Here is a 23,968-nt window from a genome sequence, read left to right on the forward strand (position 1 = left end):
AAATCCATCCTAAATGTTACAACTCTTTATCTCTAGACACTTGGGGTCATAACAAACTCAAATGTTTGATCATTCTCATATAGATAAATCACATTTATATTCTCAGACACTAGTAAATGTCCATTTGCTATCATGAACTAAACATAATAATAGTTCAGCATTTGAGAATTATGACTTGAATAGTTCTGTATAATTAAGTTTTACTCAACAAATCCTCTGTCCATTCCTAGATAAAGTAAAACCTCATAAAGAAAAAATTGATCTGGTCTGGATTGGTTTCTGTATGCTCGGAGTGTCCCTGTACAGGCAGAGGAAAGAAAGAGCTTTTTTAAAGCTCTGCCAAAGTAGTTGGTCTTTGCACAGTTTGCTTTCTTGGGGCCCAGCTACAAGCTAGACAAAATAGCAACTCAGTTCGTCCCAGCTTATAATATGCTGATGTATTCTGGATGTCAACACAAGATGTCCACCTGTCAAATTTAGTTGATCTAGCGAAAATAACTACGTTTACAAACATAAGATTTCAGCTGTTTCAGGAAAAATATCTTAAACGGGATCCTGCACTTTACTGACTCATTCTTTCATCCTGACGTCTTGGAGGAAAGATAAAAGCCCTGACTTGGACTGTTGCAGTCAAGTGTTTGTAAAAGCCAGTTTACCAGCTTAAATGGAGAGATTTCAAGTCAGTCAGTTAACCAGCAATAATAAACAGGAGTCCAGTTTATGAGGGGATATCACAAGCTGGTGATTGGCTGAGATGCTACCTGGTATAGTTTTGGTACCCGTCCTACAGATCACTCATTGTTGGATCTTCCTTTGGATGATTGACCAGGTCCAGATGGGCCTATGGCTCTCTTCTAGTCGTCCAGGTGCCAGCAGTGAACATCCATCATGGGAGTTTAAATTGTCACTGTCCCGGGGAAGATTGTTTCCAAAAGACAAACTCACCTCCCTTACTTTCTCACATGCAAACACCACTAGGTCATTCTGTGGCTGAGGGGCCTCTTTGGCTGCATTCTTTTGCATTAAGAGAGAGGCACCAGTCTACTTGGTCAAAGCACACAAAGATTGTTAGAAGCCTTTAATAATACTTAATTCAAAGTGAAATAATAGGGCCTTGTCACTACACTGTAAAACAATTTGAGAAGCTAATTTTAAAGTTATTATAATAAAATAAAGTTTAAAGTGGAATTTGATCTACAAAGCAAAGGTTAAGGAATTAATTCAAACTATTATTTCCACATTTTACACAGTGCAACACAACATACCAAATGACAAATTGCTTTGATAAATGGCCTTGCTCACAGGTCTTCATTCTCTCCATGCTTGGCAGAGGTTGCTAATATACAGTACAGTTTTCAACTACATACAGTATTTGAGAGATATGGAATATAGAAATAAGTGATGATTAAAGTAAGTCTTTTCAAGCCAATAACTCCATGCATTCATTTAGAGCTCCTTTGGAAATACATTGACACAACATTTTTCCAGGGGTAGTATAAAAAGTATTTTAAGAATTGTGTTTTAACACACGAATGTGCACGCCACATGTACAGTATCATCAGTACTAGAGCTAGTGGATGGTGTTGATTTATGATCATGATTCTAAGCTCACAGTTGGACAGTGTTCAATTCTGCACTATAGACACTTCAGTAAATCCGTGAGGATAGAGCTCTCAATTGCTCCAGTTTAGTCCTCTAAACTGTAAAAAGGAAAACCCATATTTCTTGGGGTAACTCTACAATGTCTTACAGTTTCAGGCTTACTACATTACCCTACAGACTAAGCGGATGTTGGGAAATGTACAGTAGTTAGACAATGTAATTTTGGGTATACAACCTTAGCTCTGCCAAATCAGCAAACAAAATGCATAGCATATAACCATGTATGTATTATATACCAAATTCTGTCTCCTCTTGTGTGTGCCTAATTGTAAGAAAAAAAATATCCAGGTATTAGAAACACATTGTACTACTAAAACACAAGAACACAACAGTTATCAGTACACATTCAAATTCTCAAAGTTTTTATTGGTTGTTTTAGACAGAGTAATTAGTCTAGATTAAAATATCGCTATTGTTCTTGTTGTGCTGTCATAAAAAGCCAGAATTTATTTTCAAACTGTGTTTCATGGTCTTTATTTCAAGTAATATAAATACTTTTCTTGCAACAGGCTTGGTTAGTTTTCATTATTGTTCAGATAAGACCACATTACCTTATACTTGCTGTGGTTTCATTTCCTGTTCCATTTCAACATTTCTGCCCAGTTTCTTTTAGTTGTTGTTTGTAATGTTAGGTCATCATAGCCTTCATTATTATGTATATTCATTAGCACCGTTGTAATTCACAATAACATGATCCTTCTAATGTTGTATTCTTTCTTAAGTGAGTACACAATATTTGCATTAATCAGAGTAGTGTCATTAAAAATAACCACATTCATTTAAAAAGAAATGTTAAAAAGTAATAATTTCATAATTTGATCTGTAGACGTTCTGTTAAAATTGTAGGTGCAGTTAAGAAGATACGAGGATTTCCGGGTACTGTATATAATTTTTTATTTGTTATTAATAATTGCTGTATTTAGATTTAGGAATGCTTTTTAGGTATGAGGATTTATTAGATTTTTTAAAGCAAATCAATTAGTATCAAATCAAACATACTTGTCTGTGCAAATTTATGTTAAACTATGTTACATTTCACCAAGACAAAGCATCCTTTAAGTTCATTAACAGTGCTTGTTAAAGCTTTGCATATGGAAGTTCACTTTAAAAATAAAATCTAACAAGTACAAAAATGTATAATTCCTTATTTACAAGTTGGTCTGTTTGTCAGTTTGCTTATGCACAAAGTAATTAAAAGTGCTACAAATGCTTACAGGACTCAGACATTTTTGTTGTGTTTTTAATATCCTAATTGTATACTGTACACACAGTATCAGTTGTTTTACTTATTAAGGAAAACAATACTTTAAGATTGAATTTTAGTTTATAATTGTAATCATTACTTTATTATTGCTTGTTATTCATTTTATTTTTTACTTTATTCGAATTTGTATTTTTGTTTAAGTTATAGTATTTAAAGATTTAAACCTCTCCCTATCTGTTGAGGAGCTAGTGGGGGACAGACTTTGGGGATATCACTGAGGTGTCTCTGAGCTGTGCTGTGGAACTCCAAAAGGATGGACAGCTGAATATTTCACAGCACAGCAAACCTGAAAAAGTATTAGTGTTTGGTGAATTTACATTTGTCAAAATAGAAGCTCCTATGACTTTAAATAAGACTGTTTCTAGGGATATCTTTGTGCTACTCAACTAATTTGCTACCTGTGCAAGATGCCTCACTTGAGGGAACTTCTACTTCTTTAATCCACAGATAAGTTAGATAAATACGGAAGACCTCATATTCAAGTGGAGCACAAAGTGATAAAGTACTCTGTCACTCTGAAGCTGGAATACGCTGTTTGCTCTACAGTGGTCATGCTAAACAACCTTTTTCAACAATATCGTACAGTAAGGAATTAAAAGCCTGTCAGCTTACTGTGCAAGAGAAGACATTGCTGACAAGGACAGAGGACAGGATGAGTCCTGAGATCCTACTGAGTTTCACTGTTGAAGTGAACTTAGAGGGAAGAGCAGTGACCTCACGACACAGCAAGAGTGTCAAAGTGAACATAGGCAGGAAAAGTGCAGGTTTGTTACAGTAATGTAACTTTGTTTACCCCTGTACAGTAAATCTTAAAGAGTGTTTTCAATGTGAATTTAGAACTCCAAAGTAAAGACTTACAGTCTTACTTAACTTACCTAAACTTACAGTTTATGTTTTACTTTGCAAATAATTCAACTTATTCTTTCTACAGGTGGGAAAGTGACTGAAGTACCAGTGTCAGAAAACAGTGACCACAATTTACTCCAATGAATAAAAGTCAGATTATTTTTCTTTCATTTATACATGGTTATACAATATACAACATATAGTTATATTATTTAACAGTATCAGTTGACACTGATGTTTAATTTTGTATCTTTTCATTTTTGCAGGATGTAATGTGACAGAAGTGCTCTTGTCAGCCACTAGTGAGTATGAGATTCTTGAAATATTTTTTTTTACTTTTCTTTTTTTCAGTCTGTAACAGGAAAACTATTAGCAGTTACAAATTAGCTCTCTCATTCTGGTTACTCTCTCTAAATTCAAAATGCACATACTTCATGAATACAAATATTCTGAAACAAAAATCATGAAACTAATGTTTCCCCCTTTTTTTCATTTCATTATTACTAATTCATGGTTATTCCAAAAATTTCAAAGCAAATAAATGTAAATGCAAAGCATAGCTTTAAAAGTATTTAGACTGTAAAAATTGTCAGGATGTGTTAGAAATTACATTTATTTAATAAGATTACTTAAAAAAAAAGAAATTAAGCTCCTTATACCAGCTTACCTCGCAAGCAAATTAATAAAAGTTGACAGTATTATATTGAGGAAATGTTGAACGAGGGAAAATACTTGTTGTATGTTGAATAAATGTTTTTTGTAAAGATTACAAACAGAAAATGCAAACATCTATTTGAAAACTCAAGCTCAACGCATAAAAAATGATTGACAAGAGGCTGAATAAAAAGCGAGTAAAATGCTCAGTTTCCACAACAATGGAACTTCTTAACACTTTCATTGTGATTAATTAGTGGATATGCACTTCTAAAATTAGCATTGAAGATGTATAAGTCTTCATACCTTCAAACATTTCTCAGTACAGTACTTTACGGAAGTGGTTTCAATGTTTGAGTCATTAAAACCCTAGCAGTTCCCTTTAGCTTCTCCAAGGTGCAGTGGCAGTTATTGCTGAAACTGGATGCCTTACAAGGTGCATGAAGAAGAGAGAAGCACTGCAAAGGGTTAAAAATTAAGACATAACAATCAACAGCTGCAACCATAGCTTCCTGTTCTACAGTGACATTTCTAGGCCATCACTTGTAAAATAAAATATTGTATAAAAATAAATGAGTAATGCCAAATATTTTTCAGGGTCAACATAATGAAATGTAAAAAAATGGCTTTTAAAAACATACATTCATAGTCATTTAAAAGGTAAAAATAATCATTTTGTGTATTTATATGGGGATTTATGTTGTAAAGTTGTATATTCTAAATTGTTTAATTGTTCTCAAGGGATCAGAAATGTGAAAACAACAATTCCGAACTTTGTATTTGTAAGTAGATTTGAAATTTATTTGACCAAACAAACTAGAAGAGAATAAATGGTGATAAATATGTAATAAGTTTCACTTGCCAATGCTGAAAACTCTTACTTTCTTTTTAAACAGATGCCAATGGCATTGAAGATAATTAACTGACAGCAATGGTAAAAATGTATATTGTAAATAAAATATTAAAATACTATATTATAATAAATATTAATATTAAAAAGTCATTTCAATGACTGGTTCTGTGCTAATTTTTAGCTTTCATGTTGGTTTTTAGATATAATTTATGCAGTTTTGCTGGCCTGCTGACCAGCTCTTGTTGTTATTAAGGAGGACTGCCAACAGTCTTAAACCCAGAGATGTTCTTCCTCTCTTTACTTATCTCCTCAGCCAAAGCAGCATCACACAGACCTGGAGGTGTGCTATGCCACTGTGAAACGATCTGCGAGACCAAAGATAGCAGCCCCAGTGGTTTCCATCAATCAAACAGATGAATATACTACTGTAATGAAGCCAAGAGGTAGCAAGAGGATGGGCTTCAGAGGAGGAACTTCGCTCTTGTACTAGGCTCATAAATCCCTTTTTTGAGAATTATGCCCCACAAAATAACTTAGATACTATGTATTACAAATATGATTTTCAACTAGCATGTTACTGTTTTAGCTTTAATTTTTCTTTCTTATTTACCTGGGTCCATGGGAATAAGCAGTTCGGCAGGAGATACTTCAGTATGTCTGCACAATTCCAGAGGAAAGGGTTTTTTCAATGTATTCTCATAAATAGTGTGAGTCTTATTTATTATACTAACCTGTGTGATTCTGTGCTTAGTGTATACAGTGTTCTGTCCCAATAAAAGATTATTTTTACAAGCTGAAATTATGTTACTTTATTAACATTAGTATATATTTTGCACATTATAGGGATTATAATGTATTAATTAAAAGGGAAGTTTTCATTCCAAGAGTATAAAGAAAGTCTAGCTGCTAGTTATCATAATTCTAGACACTAATTTGGGTAAGCAAATCAAATGCTATTGCTTTTACAGCCTGCAAAATTCATCCTAAGGATTTAGGGCCTGCAGCCATATCAGGGTCAGCAGATAGGGCCAGCAGCCATATCACCCTGCAACTCACAACAGGCAACCCACTGAAGCTACGCAGGTGTGAGCCTGGTCAGTACCTAGATGGGAGTAAGTAATCCTAGTAATCCCCATCTATAAATTGGCTTCATTACTCTGCTCTCCTCCCTACTAATGGCTGATGTGTGGTGAGCGTTCTGTCGCACTATGGCTGCCATCGCATCATCCATGTTCACTTTATTGTCATTCTACACTTATACAATGTACAATAGACAACGAAATCTAGTTCCTCCTGGGCCGCAGTGCACAATACACTAGAACAATAAGCAATACACAATACACTAGAACAATCAGAATAATGGCACAGAACAACACACCGGGGGTGAGTGGCAGTCAGTTAGCAACTGTTGAGGTATTATAGGTACTTTATATAAATAAGAATAAAATAGTGTAATGAGTAGATAAATAAATGAATAAACGGCCCATAACTGTGGTGTCGTCAGCATACTTCATGATATGATTACTGCTGTATTTGGCTTACACAGTCGTGGGTCAGCAGCCTTGTGGTACACCAGTGTTCAGAACTATGGTGTGGGAAGTGTTACCATGGATAGCCTGGGGCCTGTTGGTCAGGAAGTTCAGGATCCAGTTGCACAGTGGAATGTTCAGATCCAGTGAGGACAGCTTGTGTACCAGTTGTTGGGAGGTGATGAAATTGAATGCTAAACTAAAGTCTATGAGCAGCTTTCTGACATAACAGTCTTTGCCCTCCAGATGGGTCAGGGCCAGATGTACTGCAGCGGCAAACACATCTTTGGTGGATCTATTGTGGCGATAGGCATACTGGTGCGGGTCTAGTGAGGATGAGATAGAGGTCTTGATGTGTGACATGACTAGTCTCTTGAAGCACTTCATAATGACCGGGGTGAGTGCGACGGGGTGATAGTCATTGAGGTTGGATACTGGTGATTTCTTGGGAACCGGGGTGATGATGGATGATTTGAAGCATTTTGGGAGAATAGCCTGACCCAGGGAGGTGTTAAAGTCAGTGAAGACCTCCGCTAACTCAGTAGCGCACTCCGTTAGCACGCGGCTTGTGATGCCATCTGGACCTGCAGCCTTCCGTGTGTTAACTCTTGCCAGAGTCCTCCTTACGTCAGCTAGGGAGACAGACAGCACCTGGTCGCCTGGGGGAGGCACTGCTTTCAGGGCCAGGGTTGTGTTGAGTGCCTCGAACCAGGCATAGAATATGTTCAGCATATTGGGCAGGGACACATTCCCATCATCAACACTGTTGTTTCTTCTTTTGTAGCCAGTGATGTACAGTATGCCCTGCCACTTCCATCACATCTGCCTTGGGTTCTTGTCCACAAAGTGCTCCTGAATCCTCAGGGCGTAGGCTGATTTGGCTTCCCTGATGCCGCTGGTTAAATTGGCCCTAGCTGCTTTGAGTGCAGCTCTGTCGCCAGATTTAAATGCAGCATTTCGAGCCCTCAGCAGCTAACGGACCTCAGATTTCAACCAGGGCTTCTGGTTAGGTTGAATAGTGACAGACATAGTGATCACAGCACCATCTGCACACTTGCTGATTTAGCCAATGACAGATGACGTGTACTCCTCTAAGTCCAAACAGTCCCCGTACGATGCTTATTCAATTTTTTGTTTAATTTATTCAAATCTACGTTGAATTTTTTCACTTATATTATTTTACAATTCATCAATCAATTTACATTTTAAATGTATTATATGTATGAATCATGTACTGAATGCTGTTCAGGGATAATTAAATTTACGTTTGCACTGCCTTGAATTGTTTCTGGAGCAAATAGCATGTTTTCAACACATTTCTGGAACAGATGATGCATGATTATATCACTCAGAGATGCTTGTACTCAAACACAACATTAAACAAACAAACAACAGTTAAGAGTTGAATCTGTAATTCAGAAGAACTTTCTACATAGACATACATGTAGATCTACATAGAACATAGACAGACATGAGATAACAACAGACTATGGTTTGCTAACTGTACCAGTGAGCATGTCTGGTGCCCAGTGATTTCCATCTCTTCAGTTCCTTACAAAAGAACATGTCCATCATGTTACCTACTGACAGTGAATACAAAAGGCAAAAAGGTAAATACTGGAGTCTGACTTCTAGTATGATAGATTCAACATGTTGATGTCAAGGTGAAACACATCCCTAACTTAATTTGATTTAGTGAGTTCAATGCATGTATTTACAAATAAATGTTGTATTAATTATACACTTCTCTTTGGGACTCTGCCTCAACTCACAAGAACAAATGAGATCACTAGACAAAGTAGAAGCATATTTGAAGACTTTTGAGAGGAAAGTAGCAAGAAATTGGTTTACAAAGGAGCAATGGACTGGAATCACTTTTACTTGTTCCCACTTTTAGGTGGGAGAAGCCATCTGCAATCTTTTACGAGGACACTTGAACTAATTTTGACTTTGTTCTATTGTCCAGGAATTATTAAAAAGGTTGAAGATTAGTTTAGGAGGTAGCCCAAAATAATGGCTCCACAACCACACTGTCACAGTATACTGATCCTCTTACCTATAATTGGTCGATACCCTTAACAAGACTTTGAAAAGTATGTTACGTAAAGCTAAGGAATGGGATTGTCGTAATGAGGATCAGTCACTGCCTTTTCTCTAGTTAGATAGTCTTTGACTGATTTCTCTCCCCATGAGCTCTTGTACACTAGGAGACATCTCAATAGTAAAGGAATACATGGAATGAGGGCACGATCAGCAAAGAAGCTATTATTATCCAGTGTCGCTTTGTGAATTTCAGCCCAGTGAGGCAGTTCTTGTTTTGGTTCCAACAATTTAAATTCCCAGCAATGTGGAAAGATCTGTAGTAGTGGAAAAAATCAGCCCAGTAAATTACAATGTGCAACAACGAGTATACGAAAGTGCAAGCATACCACATAAACATGCTAAATGTTATAAATGTGAAGTTTTGATGGTCCATTTAACTCTTGACCTATTAGTTGAAGAACTTAATTAGTTAATTTGGCAGTACATTTGGATAGCTTAAGTTTGGCACAACTTCGGTACTCAGGACATAAAATAATTCTTTGAAAAAAGATGTTCTCCATTTGTCGAGGCTAAACTCACTTAGTCCTTACTGAGTACTAGATGGTTGTTAAGATACAACCTGTGAAGTAATCAATAATGGGACTATTGAAGGGTGAATGGTTGACCAACATAGTGCTGGTACTGTACCTAAACCTGATGGAAGCTTCAGATTTTGCAACGTTTTTCGAAAGTTAAATCAAATCTCAAATTTGATTTAAATCCAAACTTTGGCTTGATGAGCTGATTGAGCAACTAGATATGGCTTAATAATAATAATAATGATAATAATAATAGTATTAATAATAATAATAATAATAATAATAATAATAATAATAATAATAATAGCCAGCAGCCATATCACATTGCAGCTCTTAACTTAAGTTGAGCCTGGTCAGTACCTGGATGGGAGACCTCCTGGGAAGCTATGGTTGCTGCTGGAAGTGGTGCTAGTGGGACCACCTGGCGGCGCTCACCCTGAGGTCTGTGTGGGTCATAATGCCCCAGTATAGTGGTGGGGACACTATACAGTAGAGGGTGCTGTCTTTTGGATTAGACGTTAAACCGAAGTCCTGAATCTCAGTGGTCAGTAAAGATCTCCAGGCATTTCTCGATAAGAGTAGGGAGTTCCTTTGTCCAGGCCAAATTTCCCCCTCGGCCTTTACCATGGCCTCCAAATTGTCCAATCATATGATTGACTTACACTTGCCCTGCGATGGACCGGTATCCCATCCAGGGTGTACCCTGCCTTGCACTCATTGCTTGCCGGATAGGCTCCGGCTTTCCACGACGCCGTATGGTATAAAGCGGTATGGCAAATGACATGACATGACTTTTAGTTGTCCAGCAGAATACCAGATTTATCACCATATTAAATAAACTTTTAAAGTATTAAGACTAGTGTAGCTGTTATCTTTTTTAATTTAGCTTTATAACTATCTCAGTATCTTTCTCACAAAATCCTATGGTATAAAGACCATATGGTATAAAGCAGTTTGACATAATAATAATAATAATAATAATAATAATAATAATAATAATAATAATAATAATAATTTCTTATACAGTGCTCTTCTGGACACTCTGGACTCCCCTCCACCACCAATGTGGAGCCCCACCTGGATGATGTGACGGCTGCCGTAATGCGCCAATATCTTTACCACACATCAGCTGTAGGTGGGGAGGAGAAAAGAGTGATAAAGCCAGTTCTCAGATGGTGATTATTAGGAAGGCATGATTAGTAAAGGCCAATGGGAAATTTGTCCAGGACGCCGGGGTAACACTTCCACCTTTTTTTAAAAAGACCCTGGGATTTTTTATGACCACAGAGAGCCAGGACCTCAGTTTTATGTCTCATCTGAAGGACGAGAGACTGCCCTTTGACTGATACAGTAGGCTTGACATATTACCACTCTCAACCTAACAAAAGATTATTTGCAGGTTACTTTGGCTGATGACTCAAAGGAAAAGAGAGTGTCTGTTACCCCTGAAGGTCTGTACTAGTACCAGGCACTACCATTTGGCATGCATGAAACACCAGCTAGTTTAATGCATCGAGTACTCTGATCCCATAGGAAGTTTGCAGCGGCACACTTGAAAGGTAGTGGAATATAAAAATGTTCTTAAAAGGTCAGACAACAGTCTCTCTGTTATGAGTCGTAGTGCATGTGCACATTTTGTAAGATATATGGGGTCCCTTGTGACTTGGAGTTTCAGGTAATTGACAGATATATACAGTAACTGCCCCACCCCTGAAAAACACAGATATGGCAAATGTTCATATAAATATGTAAATTTAAAACACAGCTTCAGGTCCACTCAATTATTAAATAAGAAGTAAATCTGTAGAACCTAAATAATTCCTCCATACTACATCCTCTTTCTTCTCTAGTGCTTAGAATGAGAAATAAGCTTTTATCGAAAGATTAATCAAGCAAAAATTGTTTTCGTTATCAATTTTTTTCAACAGATACTTTGAACAGTTTCTTTAAATAAGATCAAGAAGTTGTTGCTGCTTTGTATGTACAGTAATATGACAGAATTTATTTTTGGATTGTTTTATTTCATTTCAGGAAATGTCTATTTTAACTGTATGAAGTTTGTTTATATAAGATTTGTTGTTTTTTACCCTTATACCCTTCAAGCAAGACCACATCATTTCAGACGTATCCACTGTGAGGGTTTATTTCAAGTTTCCTGTTCTGCAGAAACATGTTGCTGCCTGTTTTGATTTCTCATTCACCACACAAGTTTCTACATCTTTGCCTTCATTATACTTTTGATCATCTGGACCTTTGAACCTCATAATAACATGATGTCTTTTGCGTTGTTCTATATTTTAAGTGAGTACACGATAGATCACTTGTATGTATTAAAACTGTTACAGAGACACTTTTGGTGATTTAATTAAATCATTACAGGTTGTTTGAATTAGATTGTTTAATGTTAATTTATATTGTAATTTAAGGTGTGTTTTGGAATTTTCCTGAATTTTAATATCGTATTTTAAAATTACAGTTGCCACTGAAGTGAGACAAGGATTTACAGGTACAGTTTGCTCTGTGTTTGTTATTATAAATTACTGTACTGTATCCAGATTATAACTGGCATACTTCATCAATTTTCAGTTTCCATGGGGACAAAAGGTATGTTGTATGTTTTCATGATTTAATTATGCTTCATATATTTTCTAAACAAATAAAGCATGCTTATCCATGTAAATGTAAATTAATAAGGAAAGATTTTAATCACAGTTTATTTTGGCACAATGCCAAAAGCACATTTATTCATTATTACAACTGTAATTTTTATAAACTGCAATATTCAATGAAACTATTTTTAATTGATTTATGTCATCTAATGCTACAAAATATACAATTACCGTATTTTTTTTCTTGAAATCCAAATCCCAAAACAAATCATATTAGCATATAAACAGAAGTGTTTTGTGAACTGAAAGCATACAGTACATGATGAATAAATGTTCAGTGCCTCATGATGTTTTGCCAATTGTGCTTACGAAAGAAGAGATGTTATTCATTACCCCATAACTAAGTCTTCCTGTACTCACTAGTAGCCAACAGTGAATTATTACTGTAATGCCCATCCATCAAAAAGATGACAAAATTGAACAAAATAATTACCAATAAGTCTGACCCAAGTCTGACAACTTGCCCCTCTTGGGGATAATAAAGACACTCTTTTTTTACATGTAATTTGAAATTAAGCTATTAGGATATAAGAATTTAGAGGATAGTCAACATGTTTTTAGAAAAGGTAGCTTTTGCTTATCTAAATGTTAAAGTTCTCTGAACAAGCAACAGTAGCAATGAACACACAAAGATTATACAAAATTTTCTTGTTAAAAGATCAGTTATCAAATTACAAACAGTAAGACGCTGGGTGAAATGACTGTGTTTGGAGTGAGTACTGGATAACATCTGGAACACTGGAATTGGAGATGAGGGATGAATTGTCAAACTGGTGATGTACTGTACTGTAATTAGTGGAGCTCCAGAGGGACTCGATCGTCACAATCAGGATGAAAAAAAAAGGAAAGAAAATGTTAGCATAAAGAATTTAAATCAAGGGTATGTTATGGTATAATTCTTTTATGTGCTAGTAATACTTAATTATATTTAAGTCATTTAATATAATGTTTAATATTTAATTTATATTGAATTCAGAAAAAACATACTTTTTTGTGATGTTTTCTGTACTATGTTACAAAATAATATTGCTGCTTTGGAATCAAATGGGAGATGATTAATGAAGACATTTAGAAAATAGACTTCTTGAGCAAGTCCTGGAGAGTCCATTACTTTGACAAATGCAGAATTATCTGTTGGGGAAACTTGAACATATCTTTGTTCCTCACTGCCCTAATTTGTTCCCTCAAACGTGGTCAGTCTTCTTCCAGTTTTGACAATATAAAGGGCAGGGCATTTTCTGTAAAAGATGCAGTAAATGAGCCTGATGAACAACAAAATACTCTCTGGTACATCTTGAAATGAGCAGTTGGGACAACTATATGCATGCTGTTGGATATATATTTAAAGGTACTTGTGAATGTACTGGAAATATACTTATGCTGTATTTGTGCTGAATATTGCATTTGTGCTGGATACATATTTGCAGTTGATTATGTCTAATTTGTCCTTAGGTTACAAATATTCTTGTTTTAAATTAAAGTATTGTTAAAAGTGATATATTCAATTCAATTAATAAACAACTGAATTTTACTGACAGGCCTGTCTGAAAAACCTGAAGTTGAAGTACACTTGAAACATTATTACATAGGTGATGATATAAGCATACGCTGTGGAGCAAAAAGAGGAATCCGCTGCCATTTCTACATGGATGGGAGTGCGGTCCCTTTCAGATCAGTGCCATACAGACAACAATATGGGCAGTGTCACCTCTCTCTGTCTGTTGAGGAGCTGGTGGAGGACAGGGACTTTGGGCATAGTACTGAGGTGTCTCTGAGCTGTTCTGTGGAATTCAAAATGGATGGACAGCTGAAAAGTTCACAGCGCAGCAAAGCTGAAAAAGTGACAGTGTTTGGTGAGTTTTCTTTTTGCTGCTATCATTTTAAAATACATTTTAAAAGGAATAGTTTTATTCAGGAATAGTTGTGGATAACTTTGTATTATTCAACCCATGTTCTTTCTATGCAAAATACATTGCTTGATGGAACTTCTGCTTCGTTCTTTACAGACACGTTCAGTAAATATGGAAGACCTCATATTCAAGTGGACCATAAAGTGATAAAGGACGAACGTTCTGTTCAAGTACTCTGTCACTCCGAGACTGGAATACGCTGTTTCTTCTACAGTGGCCAAGCTAAACAACCTTTTTCATCAATAATATACAGCAAGGAATCTAAAACCTGTCAGCTCACTGTGCCAGAGAAGACATTACTGACAAGGACAGAGGACAGGATGAGTCCTGAGATCCTGTTCAGTTGCAGTGTGGAACTGAATTTAGAGGGAAGAGCAGTGACCTCACGACGCAGCAAGAATATCAAAGTGGACATAAATTGGAACAGGTTTGTCACAGTACTGTAACTTTGTTTACCCCTTTAAATCTTAAGAAAAGTACAGTATTTTCAATTTGAGTTTAGAACTCCAAAATAAAGGCCTGTAGGCTATAAATTTGCTTTTATGGTTCACTAAGCTAATAATTAAACTTTATGGCTGAAGGTTTTATCCTTTTTGCAGGGTTCAATGTGACAGAAGAGCCCTTGTCAGCCACTAGTGAGTAAGAAATTCTTGAAATTTCTTTAATAATACTGCATATCAAAGTCTGTTACTGTTTGTTTTCAGTTCATGACTCTTATATGGATGTAACACAAATTTAATTTTAATACTTTTTCAAATGTGTTCCGTTTTAGTTCAATGTGGTTTTTATTCTGGAGTTTGCACAATAATAAATATCAATAGATTATTTGAAATCTTCTTTTCTTCTTTTTCTATTCTTTTTACATAATCTCCAGTAGGTAAACCAAGAGCTATTACAAATGTGCTCTATCATTCTGGTTACTTTCTCAGTTACTCAGTTTCAAATACACACATTTCATGATACAAATATTCTGATACTATAGCAATTTTAAATGTATTAAACTTTCTAGGATACTACAGAGTTGAATATTAACATATTACAATATATAAAATCAAAGTGAAAAATATGCTGTACAACAGCAACAAAACACTGTATTAAAAGTATTCAGATTAATAGATTAGGCTGATATGTTTGAAAGTTAAATAGTAAAGTAATTAATTGTTAAAATTATTAATTCAGCTCCTTATACCAGCTTGCTTAGCAAGAAAATTGATAAACGTTGACAGCACTATAGTTAGGAACTATTGAGCAAGGAAACATAATGTCTTTGTTCCTGGCACAGCATGTTAAATAAACAGATGGCAAACAAAAAATGCAAACATCTATTTAAAAACGTACACTAAACAAATAACAAATTATTAACAATTGACTTAGTTAAAAGTCCCTTAGTTGTTCCCCTTAGTTTCCATGTACGTCTACTAGAAAGGACTAAAATATAACACCACCACTCTTTTGAAAAGTGCCATGGTATTTTTAATGATAACATAAAATTACATTATTTAAACTCAGTACTTTGTACTCCAAGAAACAGTACTGACAACCATCAAACCTATCTTGGTCAGTTTTTAAAATATATACAGTTGGACATATAATACAGTTCTACAGCAACATTTCTTTAAAGTTGAACATTAGACAAAAGAGTACAGGGTGTTCCATTTGTGTAACAAGAACAGGAACCACTGCATTAATATTAATTGGTAAGTACCTAGCTTGAACAAGCTATGTAGGAAATATAAACTTATTTGCTTATGTTTACACACTATGTCATTTTCATATAATAAACAGAAATATAAGATATACAGTTAAAGTGTATAATTTATTTCAACATACATTATGTTCAAATGTATAATGCAGTAGTAAAACCTCATGTAGAATTTTTTAATTTTTTGTTTTGCACAATTTGGGTTACCACAAAATAAAAATTATATTGCTGCTCTGAAATGAACATTTCAGTGTTGAACTAATGGACCTCGTTCTAGCACTCGCCTTGGTGCACATGCCAAAATCTCTGACAAGCTGTCTGTGTGTTGAACACTACATCACCAGGAAATAACCTCACAGTGTTTTTATGCACCCCATCCTATAGGATTACCTTAGGAATCTCTCTCTGTCAAATTAATTAGAAGTGGAGCTTATTAAATTAATTAGTAGTGCACCTCATTAATCTCCAGATTGGTCAAAGCAAAGGACACAAATTAAGCATAGAGCGCAGAGAACAAAAAGAATTGAAATTAAGGGAAAAAAAACAATTACATGCACCACATCACAAAAGCCACTTCAGCAAAGTTCAGTTCAGTCACTTCAGTGCTTTTCCTGTGCTCAGTTGTTCTCAATGGAAGACACTGAAAGTCAGCATGCTTAACACAAAATGGCACTTTTGTATACACTACAGAAAAGAGCCAGCTGAAGTAAAATGGAACAGTGGCTCTAGCAAACTGAAAGCCTCAGAAAAAGGAGTGTCACTCCTCTGGAACCCCAAGAAAAGACAAAATAAACTAATACATACGCTTCATCCAATCTGTAGATCAGAAAACTAGGGAAGGGAGTGAAGACAACAACAGTTTTTTTTATTCTCCACAGATTCTGCTAGAAATATCACTGCACATGTATTAACATATTCTATGCACACTACTCACTTATTGTGTATTATGTTGCATTTACTACTCCCATCCCCCTAGTTAAGATCTACTTAAAAGCAAAACCAAAAAACTGACGAATAGAAATAGACTGTCACAGAACACCACTACTCTATTGAAAAGTGCCATTGGAGTTTTAATGATTAAATAAAATTACATGATTTAAACCCAGTATAAGACCTAATACTTATTGTTTTTGTAAATAATACTGATGACCATCAAACCTAACTTGTTCATTATCTAAAATATAAATAACATCCAAGGAGCTGTTAACATAAAAGATCAACTGTTGTATTTTTTTCTGCATTAGTATTTCTGACAGATGCTGACCTTGTTACAAGTGACAAACATTTAGGAGTCTACACATCTGGATCAAGTAAGTATCAGTTGAAAGGGTCAAATGGAAGCCCAAATCTGCCACTAGGCACTATAAGAGTATTCCCAAATGTATTGCGATGACTAAGGTTTCACTCACTAGTAATGAATTGTTCTAGAGACTGTGTCCTGTATAGATTGTGCTTATTGAAGACATTGTAAATGTGAAGCAGCCAGTGTTCCTAATAAAGAATACAAATCCATTCCTCTGTTTTCTAACCACTTCACTCAATTCAGGGTCATGGGGAAGCCCGAGCTGGCAAGCAACAGGTGCAAGGCAAGATAATAACCTGGATGTAATGCCAGTCCATCAGAGAGCATATATATACTGTATATATGATATAATACAATTCTATTGCTTGTAATGTTAATTTCCTTACAGCTCAGGACAACATGATGGCGAATAGACACAATCAGGAAAGCGTCTCTGTGTTGTTGACAGAAATGCTTCTGTTGTGTTGCTGGGTGCATCTCTTGGAAATGTCCAGTATAGTTGCCTTCCAAATGACAGACAAGAATGCAGTAAAAGTAATGCAGTCAAATACAGTATTGATTATTTAACTGTTCTGCGTCCTCCAATGTATAGAAGCAGTATTTTAAAAAAGTTACTTATTATATTTAAAAAATCTAAACGTACTAGCTAAATACACTAAAATCAATCATTAATATAAATTAGGAAGAGCAGTGGGTGTAATATAGTTCCCTGTGGTACTCCATTAGTTATAGTACATACGGTAGCCTGAATTTTGGCATTTACCTCTTATCTTTACTCATTGTTGTCTATACTGTACATTGCCCAAACTCTCTGATTTCACTAAATGCCTGCAACCTGTAATTTGAGAACTATCTTTTATGAGGAACTTGAATACACACCTTTGGTGATTCCACATATCCTTTATTACTCTACATGTTGTGTGTCTATTACTGCATGTTCAATGGTTGCTCAAAGAACTCTATCACATCAGTTAAGGAAAACCTGCCTTTTCTAAATTCATGTGAGCTATCCTCTATTCTTATTTCCTTATACAGGTAGGTGATCCTCCAGTTTAGTTTAATGTATAATTTGCATACATTTACATATAATATTTGTCAGACTTATTGATCTATAATTAATGTGTTCATTTTTTTTGTATAGGCTCCTATCTTAAGCAACTGTGGAGAGGCATCTCATGTTTCCTTAAGGTTAATTAGACAAATACCATCAGGCTTTTGGAGATCTGTCTTAAATTCCTCTAGTCCTTGAAACACCTCAGTTGCTATTATATTGATAAAATAAGTGCTTAATACAGGGCTACACACTTGCACAGCTGAAGCCATGTTGTCATTTTTTCTTTCTGTGCAAACATTTGAGTGAACTCCTTATTTCACCCCATATTTATGTATTTATTTATTTATTTGTTTGTTTGTTTGTTTGTTTGTTTGTTTAGTATGTAGTATTTCAATGGTTATTTTGTTTTCATTGTCTAGAAGTTCCCTGTTGTTATCCTGGGTGTTTGCTTGCACTTGCAATGTGCAATCATTTCCTTAAAGAACCTATTATGTTTAATTAAGCTTTGATTAGTTTTTCTCTCTCTTGGCCTTTCTAACTTGTGCTTGTAATTCATTTTATTCTCTTTTAAAAGGATCATGTTTTGTTTCAATCATTTTAAATCTTTCTTTCTCAAAACATTTTTTCGGTTTGAATTCTTAAACAAATTGGGCCACTGCTTTTTAATCTAGAATTTACTTACTTTTGGAATAAAAGTTACTGTATGTGTTTCCAAAGTAATAAAATCTGCACTTTTGATTTCGCTCATCCTTGCTCAAAATGTACTTCAAGGATAACTAGCTTATGATTAAAACAACCTTGATGTTTCATTCACTTCTGTTTTCCTCGCATTTCATGATTTTTTTATAACACTAGATCAACACAGCTGTTCCCTCTAGTAGGTGCTCTGACAACTGATCTTGTATTGGTTCAGATCAGCTGTTCAACATGGTGTGAAAAAATATTATTTTTTCTTTTCCTAATTATATGAACTGTCTTTTTTTCAGAGATTTTCTTGATCCACCTAATCTTTTTATTTACATGTATTTATGCTTTTTTTTTTACAGAACACTACATCGGGATAGCTACTGGATTATTACTCTTTGTGTTGGCAGCAGTCATTCTGACATCACTCTTTTTCATACATGGTGCGTCAATCCTTCTTTATTGTAAAAGGCTATTTAGATTTCAGCTTGTAGTTTTAAAACTCTTGTTAAAATACATTATGTAATAAACTAATTATATTGATTGAAAGAAAATCACAGGGCGTCTCTATTTAAATGGTAGCATTTGTTCCACTGTCTGTGCCTTTTATTTACAGAAAGAAACCAACATCACAGAGGAAGGTGAGTAATCAATTTGTAATCTTTCTCTTCCTGGAGTTTCTTTAGCTGCAATGAAGTCTTTCTGAATTTCATTGTACTGTACGTCCATGCCTGCTGTAAATGCCTTGTAGTATAAATGGCTCTCCGGGCCATCATTGTAAATGAGAATTTATTCTCAATTTGAATATCTTGCAAAATAATACATTATATAAAATGAGAAATGCTTTTAGTAATGTTTAATAAATAACAAATTAATTTTTCAGGGAAAACATAATGAAAAGGACATCTGAGTTGTAAAAACACTTTTGTAAACAGATATGTAAAAGTTTTTACATACAGTTGTGAGAAAAAGTGTGTGACCCCTTTGGAATTATCTGGATTTCTGCATGAATGGCTCCTAAAATGTGATCTGATCTCCATCTAAGTCATAAAAATAAATAAAGACAGTCTTATTCAACAAACAACACACACAACATTTTACATTGTCATATCGCAAATGGCTTAAACAATCAAGATCATTGATGGTGTAGTGTGCTCTCACGAGGCACCAGTTCTGTAGGGTTTGGGCATTTACTGGAACAATTATTAATTGTAGCGGTAAGTCACAAAATGATTCTTTTGATGGCTTTAGAATACAACTTCGCGGTATAACTCAAACAACGCACACGCACAGGTACTAATACACAAGAATACATTTATTAATACATAAAATATGCATATAAATCTAACAGATCTTATCATGAGGGTTATCAGAATACAAAAGATATATATTCATTCAGTCACAAAGAGTTACATATATGAAGAGGACATACGTTCGCTATATCATTCATTTAGACTGTTTCGTAAATTAACTTGGTTATAACTTCTACATTAGATACTCAAAACAAATACATAACTCTTAGGAATTAAATTGATATCAACTTGTTGGGATAACAATTGAATTATCGAGCTGTAATGCATTGAAGTTGAATACTCATCCAATCTCTGGGGATTCAGATCTCCTGCGGGCACAAAGAAACAGTTGCAGGCTGTTGCTGTCCAATCCGCGCTCTCTGGCTAGGTGCCAAGCTGTGCTGTGCTCCCTGAAGACCGGCTAGTTAGTGTTGGCTTTAACTAGCAAAGTTGTACTCAGGAGAAAAGATGACTGTGGGTCCCAGCAGGTCAGGAAGAGGACCAGTTCATTCCTGATGAAGCGCTAGTTCTGAATACTGTCCACAGTTCCGACCTGTTCACGAGGCTTGCTGCTGATGCTAACCTCGGGTGGATCCTCTGGTTACTCTCTGGCAACCTCCGCTCTAGACTCTTAGAACAGATGAAAGTTCTGGCACTCGGACACACTGGCCGTTCCGTGGTTGTCCGGGCTGAGTCTCAGGATGGTCAGGAGGCGCGCTGTGAGAATGTCCTGCCTTTGGGAGCCTTTCTGCTCCTGGGACGTACTGCCCTGGAATTGTCTCGAACCCCTGGAATTCTCCTTAGAATTCTCCTTAGAATAGTCCCTGGGAGCTCTGTGTTGCCTGTTTTTACCTGGAGGAACTTCAGCTCACTCATAGGCTGAAAGTTTCATGGGCATCAGAGACCCACGTGGGTTACTCGGCCCTTCCAGTCCCTGATTGGTTGATCAAGGTGAGATATGAGTCACTTACTCCTGACACTTAGGAATGCAGTCCAGATGTCCATCTGGCACTCCATAGACAGATAGGCACCAATGGATGACCATTGATCATGATAGCCAGGCTTAGCTAAGTGCATCCCCATTTGGGAGCTGTTCCTTATCAAAGGAAACCTTAAATCAGCCTGCATGAATAGTTTCTCTGTGACTGCACCACAGAGATGAAGAGAGAGATGGGGCCTCATTTGGGAAAGCACAGCAACACTTAATTCTGTCTTATTAACAAGCATTGCCGCTACAATGGAAAAAGTATGTGAACCTCTAGGATAATGACATCTTGAAAAGAGGGTAATTGGAGTCAGGTATTAAAATCAGTGAGTCAGGTGTTCCAATCAATTTCTGGTGTGGGATTGACCTGCCCTGCTGTATAAAAATTATACAATTTTGGTTACATGCTCTTCATAACGGAATTCTGTGCAGTATGGCCTGATCAAAATGATTTCAGAGGACCTCAGAAGAAGAGTTGTTGAAACTCATAAGACTGGAAAGGGTTCCGAAAGGATTTCTAAAGACTTGGGCCTCCATCAGTCCACAGAGTTTACAAATGGAAGAAATTCAGCACCGTTGCTACTCTCCCTAGGAGTGGGTGTCCTACAAAGATCAGTGCAAGGGCTTAGTCCTTACCCTAAGGTAAGGATCTGCAGGCATCTCTTGCATTTGAAAATGTCTTTGTTCATGAGTCTACCATAAGAAAAACAATGGTGTGGTGTTCATGGGAGGTTACCATGGAGGAAACCACTGCTTTCCAAAAAAAACATTACTGCCCATCTCAGGTTTGCTAAAGACCACCTGGATGTTCCACAGCACTACTGGAACAATGTTCTGTTGACAGATGAGGCAAAAGTTGAACTTTGTGGTAAATGTACGCAGCGTTATGTTTGGAGAAAACAAAACACTGCATAGAAACACAAAATCTCATCCCAACTGTGAAGCATGTTTGAGGGAGTATAATGGTGTGGGGCTGGTTTGCTACCTCAGAGAGTGGATGGCTTGCAATAATTTAGGGAACAATGAATTCTAAGTTGTATCAGGAAATTCTACAGCAGAATGTCAGGGTGTCTGACTGTGATCTAAAACTCAAAAGAAATTGGGTCATGCAACATGACACTGATCCAAAACACAGGAGTAAATCAACAACAGAGTGGCTCAAACAGAAGAAATTCCATATTTTAGAATGGTCAGAGTCCTGATCTCTATCCCACTGAGATGCTGTGGCATGATCTGATGCAGGCTGTTCAAGCAAGACATCACAAAACTATATATGAACTGAAACAGTTTTGTATAGAAGAATGGGCTAAAATATCTCCTAATCGCTGTGCAGGTCTGATCAACAGCTACAGAAAGCATTTGGTTGAGGTTATTGCCGATAAAGGAGGTTCCACTAGTTACTAAATATAAGGGTTCACATACTTTTTCCATCAATGACCTTGATTGTTAAAACCATTTGTTCAATAAAGATATGGCTATGTAAAATGTTGTGTGTTGTTTGTTAAATAAGACATTATAGGAGCCATTCATGCAGAAATCCATATAATTCCTAAGGGTTCACAAACATTTTCTCACAACTGTATCTATAAATCTTTATATCCATTGATATTTGGACTATTTTTATGGGAAATATTTAGTAAATGTGTATATATATTCTAATTTTTTTAAATCCTTTCCAAGGGATCAGCAATGTGAAAACAATTTGGAGCCTTCCATTTGTAAGTACAGTATATTAAAAATACTTTGGGAAATAAATTGAAAGTGAAAAATTTGACTCCACCTGTATGTAATAATCTCTGTTTACCAATGCTGAAATCTCTTACTTTTTTAACAGATGCCAATGTCAATGAAGATAATCAACTGACAGTAATGGTAAACAAAAACTCACAAATCACTTTCAATAACCACTCACCACATTCAGGGTCATGGTGGCCCAGAACCTGTGCTACAAAACATTGGGCACAAAGCAGGATACACCCTGGATGAGTAGTCAGTCCATGGCAGGGCCTACACAGACACAAACACATACACATTCATACCAGGGCCAATTCCTCAGAAGGCATTTAACCTAACAGTATGTCTTTGGACTGAGGGAGGAAACCAGAGCACCCAGCAGAAACCCACACGAACATGGGGAAAACATGCAATCTTCATGCAAATAATAACCCAGGAAATGAACCCAGGGCCCTAGTGCCGTGAACTAGCAATGCTAAGAACTGTGCAACCATGCAACCCTAAACAAAAATTTGTATTATAAATAAAACACTAAATTCTTATTTTATAATTAATATAAATTTTAAAAATTGGGTATTTCAATTACCGGTTCTTTCATATTATTTTTTAGCTCAGTACCATGCAGTTTTGCTGGCTTGCTGAACAGCTCTTGTTATTTTAAAGAGAACTGCTAGCAGTCTTAATGCCTGAAATGTCCTTTTCTTTATTTATCTCCACAGCAACAGCAACAGCAAGATTATCACACAGATTTTGAAGTGTGCTATGCCACTGTGAAACGAACTGAGAGACCAAAAGAAAAAACCCCAGTGGCTTGCTTCAGTCAAACTGATGAATACGCTAATGTGATGATGCCCAGAGGCAGCAACTAATGGATGGCTTCAGAGGAGATGTTTCACTCTTATATTAAGCTCATAAATGGCCATTTTGCTTACCTCGCACAAAATACTTTCCATACTATGTACTGTATTACTGGTATGGCATTTAACTACTATGTTGCTCTTTTGGCTTTAAAGTAATTTTTCTCAGATATTTAACTGGTTATTTAACTGGGAAAGATCAATTCTAAATTCAATTCTATATTACAATTTCTTTCTGTCTGACTTCTGATTAATTACACCCTCTTGTGTGATTCTGTAATTATCGTACACTATTCTGTATATAGTGTGCTTTACACTCTTATAATAAAAGGTGTTTTTGCATGCTGAA

The 23,968-nt window shown here is 35.9% G+C and overlaps 1 protein-coding gene and 2 long non-coding RNA genes across 7 annotated transcripts; all 3 read left to right on the forward strand.

The window, feature by feature from the left end:
• The first annotated feature begins 2,132 nt into the window (after positions 1–2,132).
• Positions 2,133–4,964, forward strand: LOC148674510 (uncharacterized). Of its 3 annotated transcripts, none has more exons than XR_015935331.1 (4): positions 2,133–2,538; positions 3,374–3,690; positions 3,858–3,922; positions 4,039–4,964. It is a non-coding gene; the product is annotated as an uncharacterized LOC148674510 (long non-coding RNA). The 3 variants fall into 3 exon arrangements; XR_015935330.1 differs by lacking the exon at positions 3,374–3,690 and having other exon boundaries at positions 2,137–2,383; positions 2,509–2,538; XR_015935329.1 differs by lacking the exon at positions 3,374–3,690 and having other exon boundaries at positions 2,146–2,538.
• A 10-nt stretch (positions 4,965–4,974) lies between these two features.
• On the forward strand, positions 4,975–6,078 carry LOC148674511 (uncharacterized). The gene is made up of 2 exons (XR_015935332.1): positions 4,975–5,208; positions 5,593–6,078. It is a non-coding gene; the product is annotated as an uncharacterized LOC148674511 (long non-coding RNA).
• Positions 6,079–11,580: 5,502 nt separating this feature from the next.
• Positions 11,581–23,968, forward strand: LOC148674512 (uncharacterized). 3 transcript variants are annotated; one of them, XM_088624650.1, is made up of 12 exons: positions 11,581–11,730; positions 11,906–11,935; positions 12,016–12,033; positions 13,637–13,951; positions 14,105–14,435; positions 14,603–14,643; positions 16,955–17,020; positions 19,114–19,194; positions 19,368–19,392; positions 22,709–22,746; positions 22,863–22,900; positions 23,482–23,968. In XM_088624650.1, exons 1-12 carry the CDS (start codon positions 11,700–11,702, stop codon positions 23,629–23,631), a joined length of 1,164 nt encoding a protein of 387 aa, XP_088480776.1. In that variant the 5' UTR covers positions 11,581–11,699; the 3' UTR covers positions 23,632–23,968. The 3 variants fall into 3 exon arrangements, with proteins under 3 accessions (XP_088480776.1, XP_088480777.1, XP_088480778.1); XM_088624651.1 differs by lacking the exon at positions 12,016–12,033 and having other exon boundaries at positions 11,582–11,730; XM_088624652.1 differs by lacking the exons at positions 11,581–11,730; positions 11,906–11,935; positions 12,016–12,033 and adding an exon at positions 13,156–13,446.

This window comes from Lepisosteus platostomus, chromosome 3 (assembly GCF_059453375.1).
Source record: "Lepisosteus platostomus isolate fLepPlt1 chromosome 3, fLepPlt1.hap1, whole genome shotgun sequence".
Taxonomy (NCBI): Eukaryota; Metazoa; Chordata; class Actinopteri; order Semionotiformes; family Lepisosteidae; genus Lepisosteus; species Lepisosteus platostomus.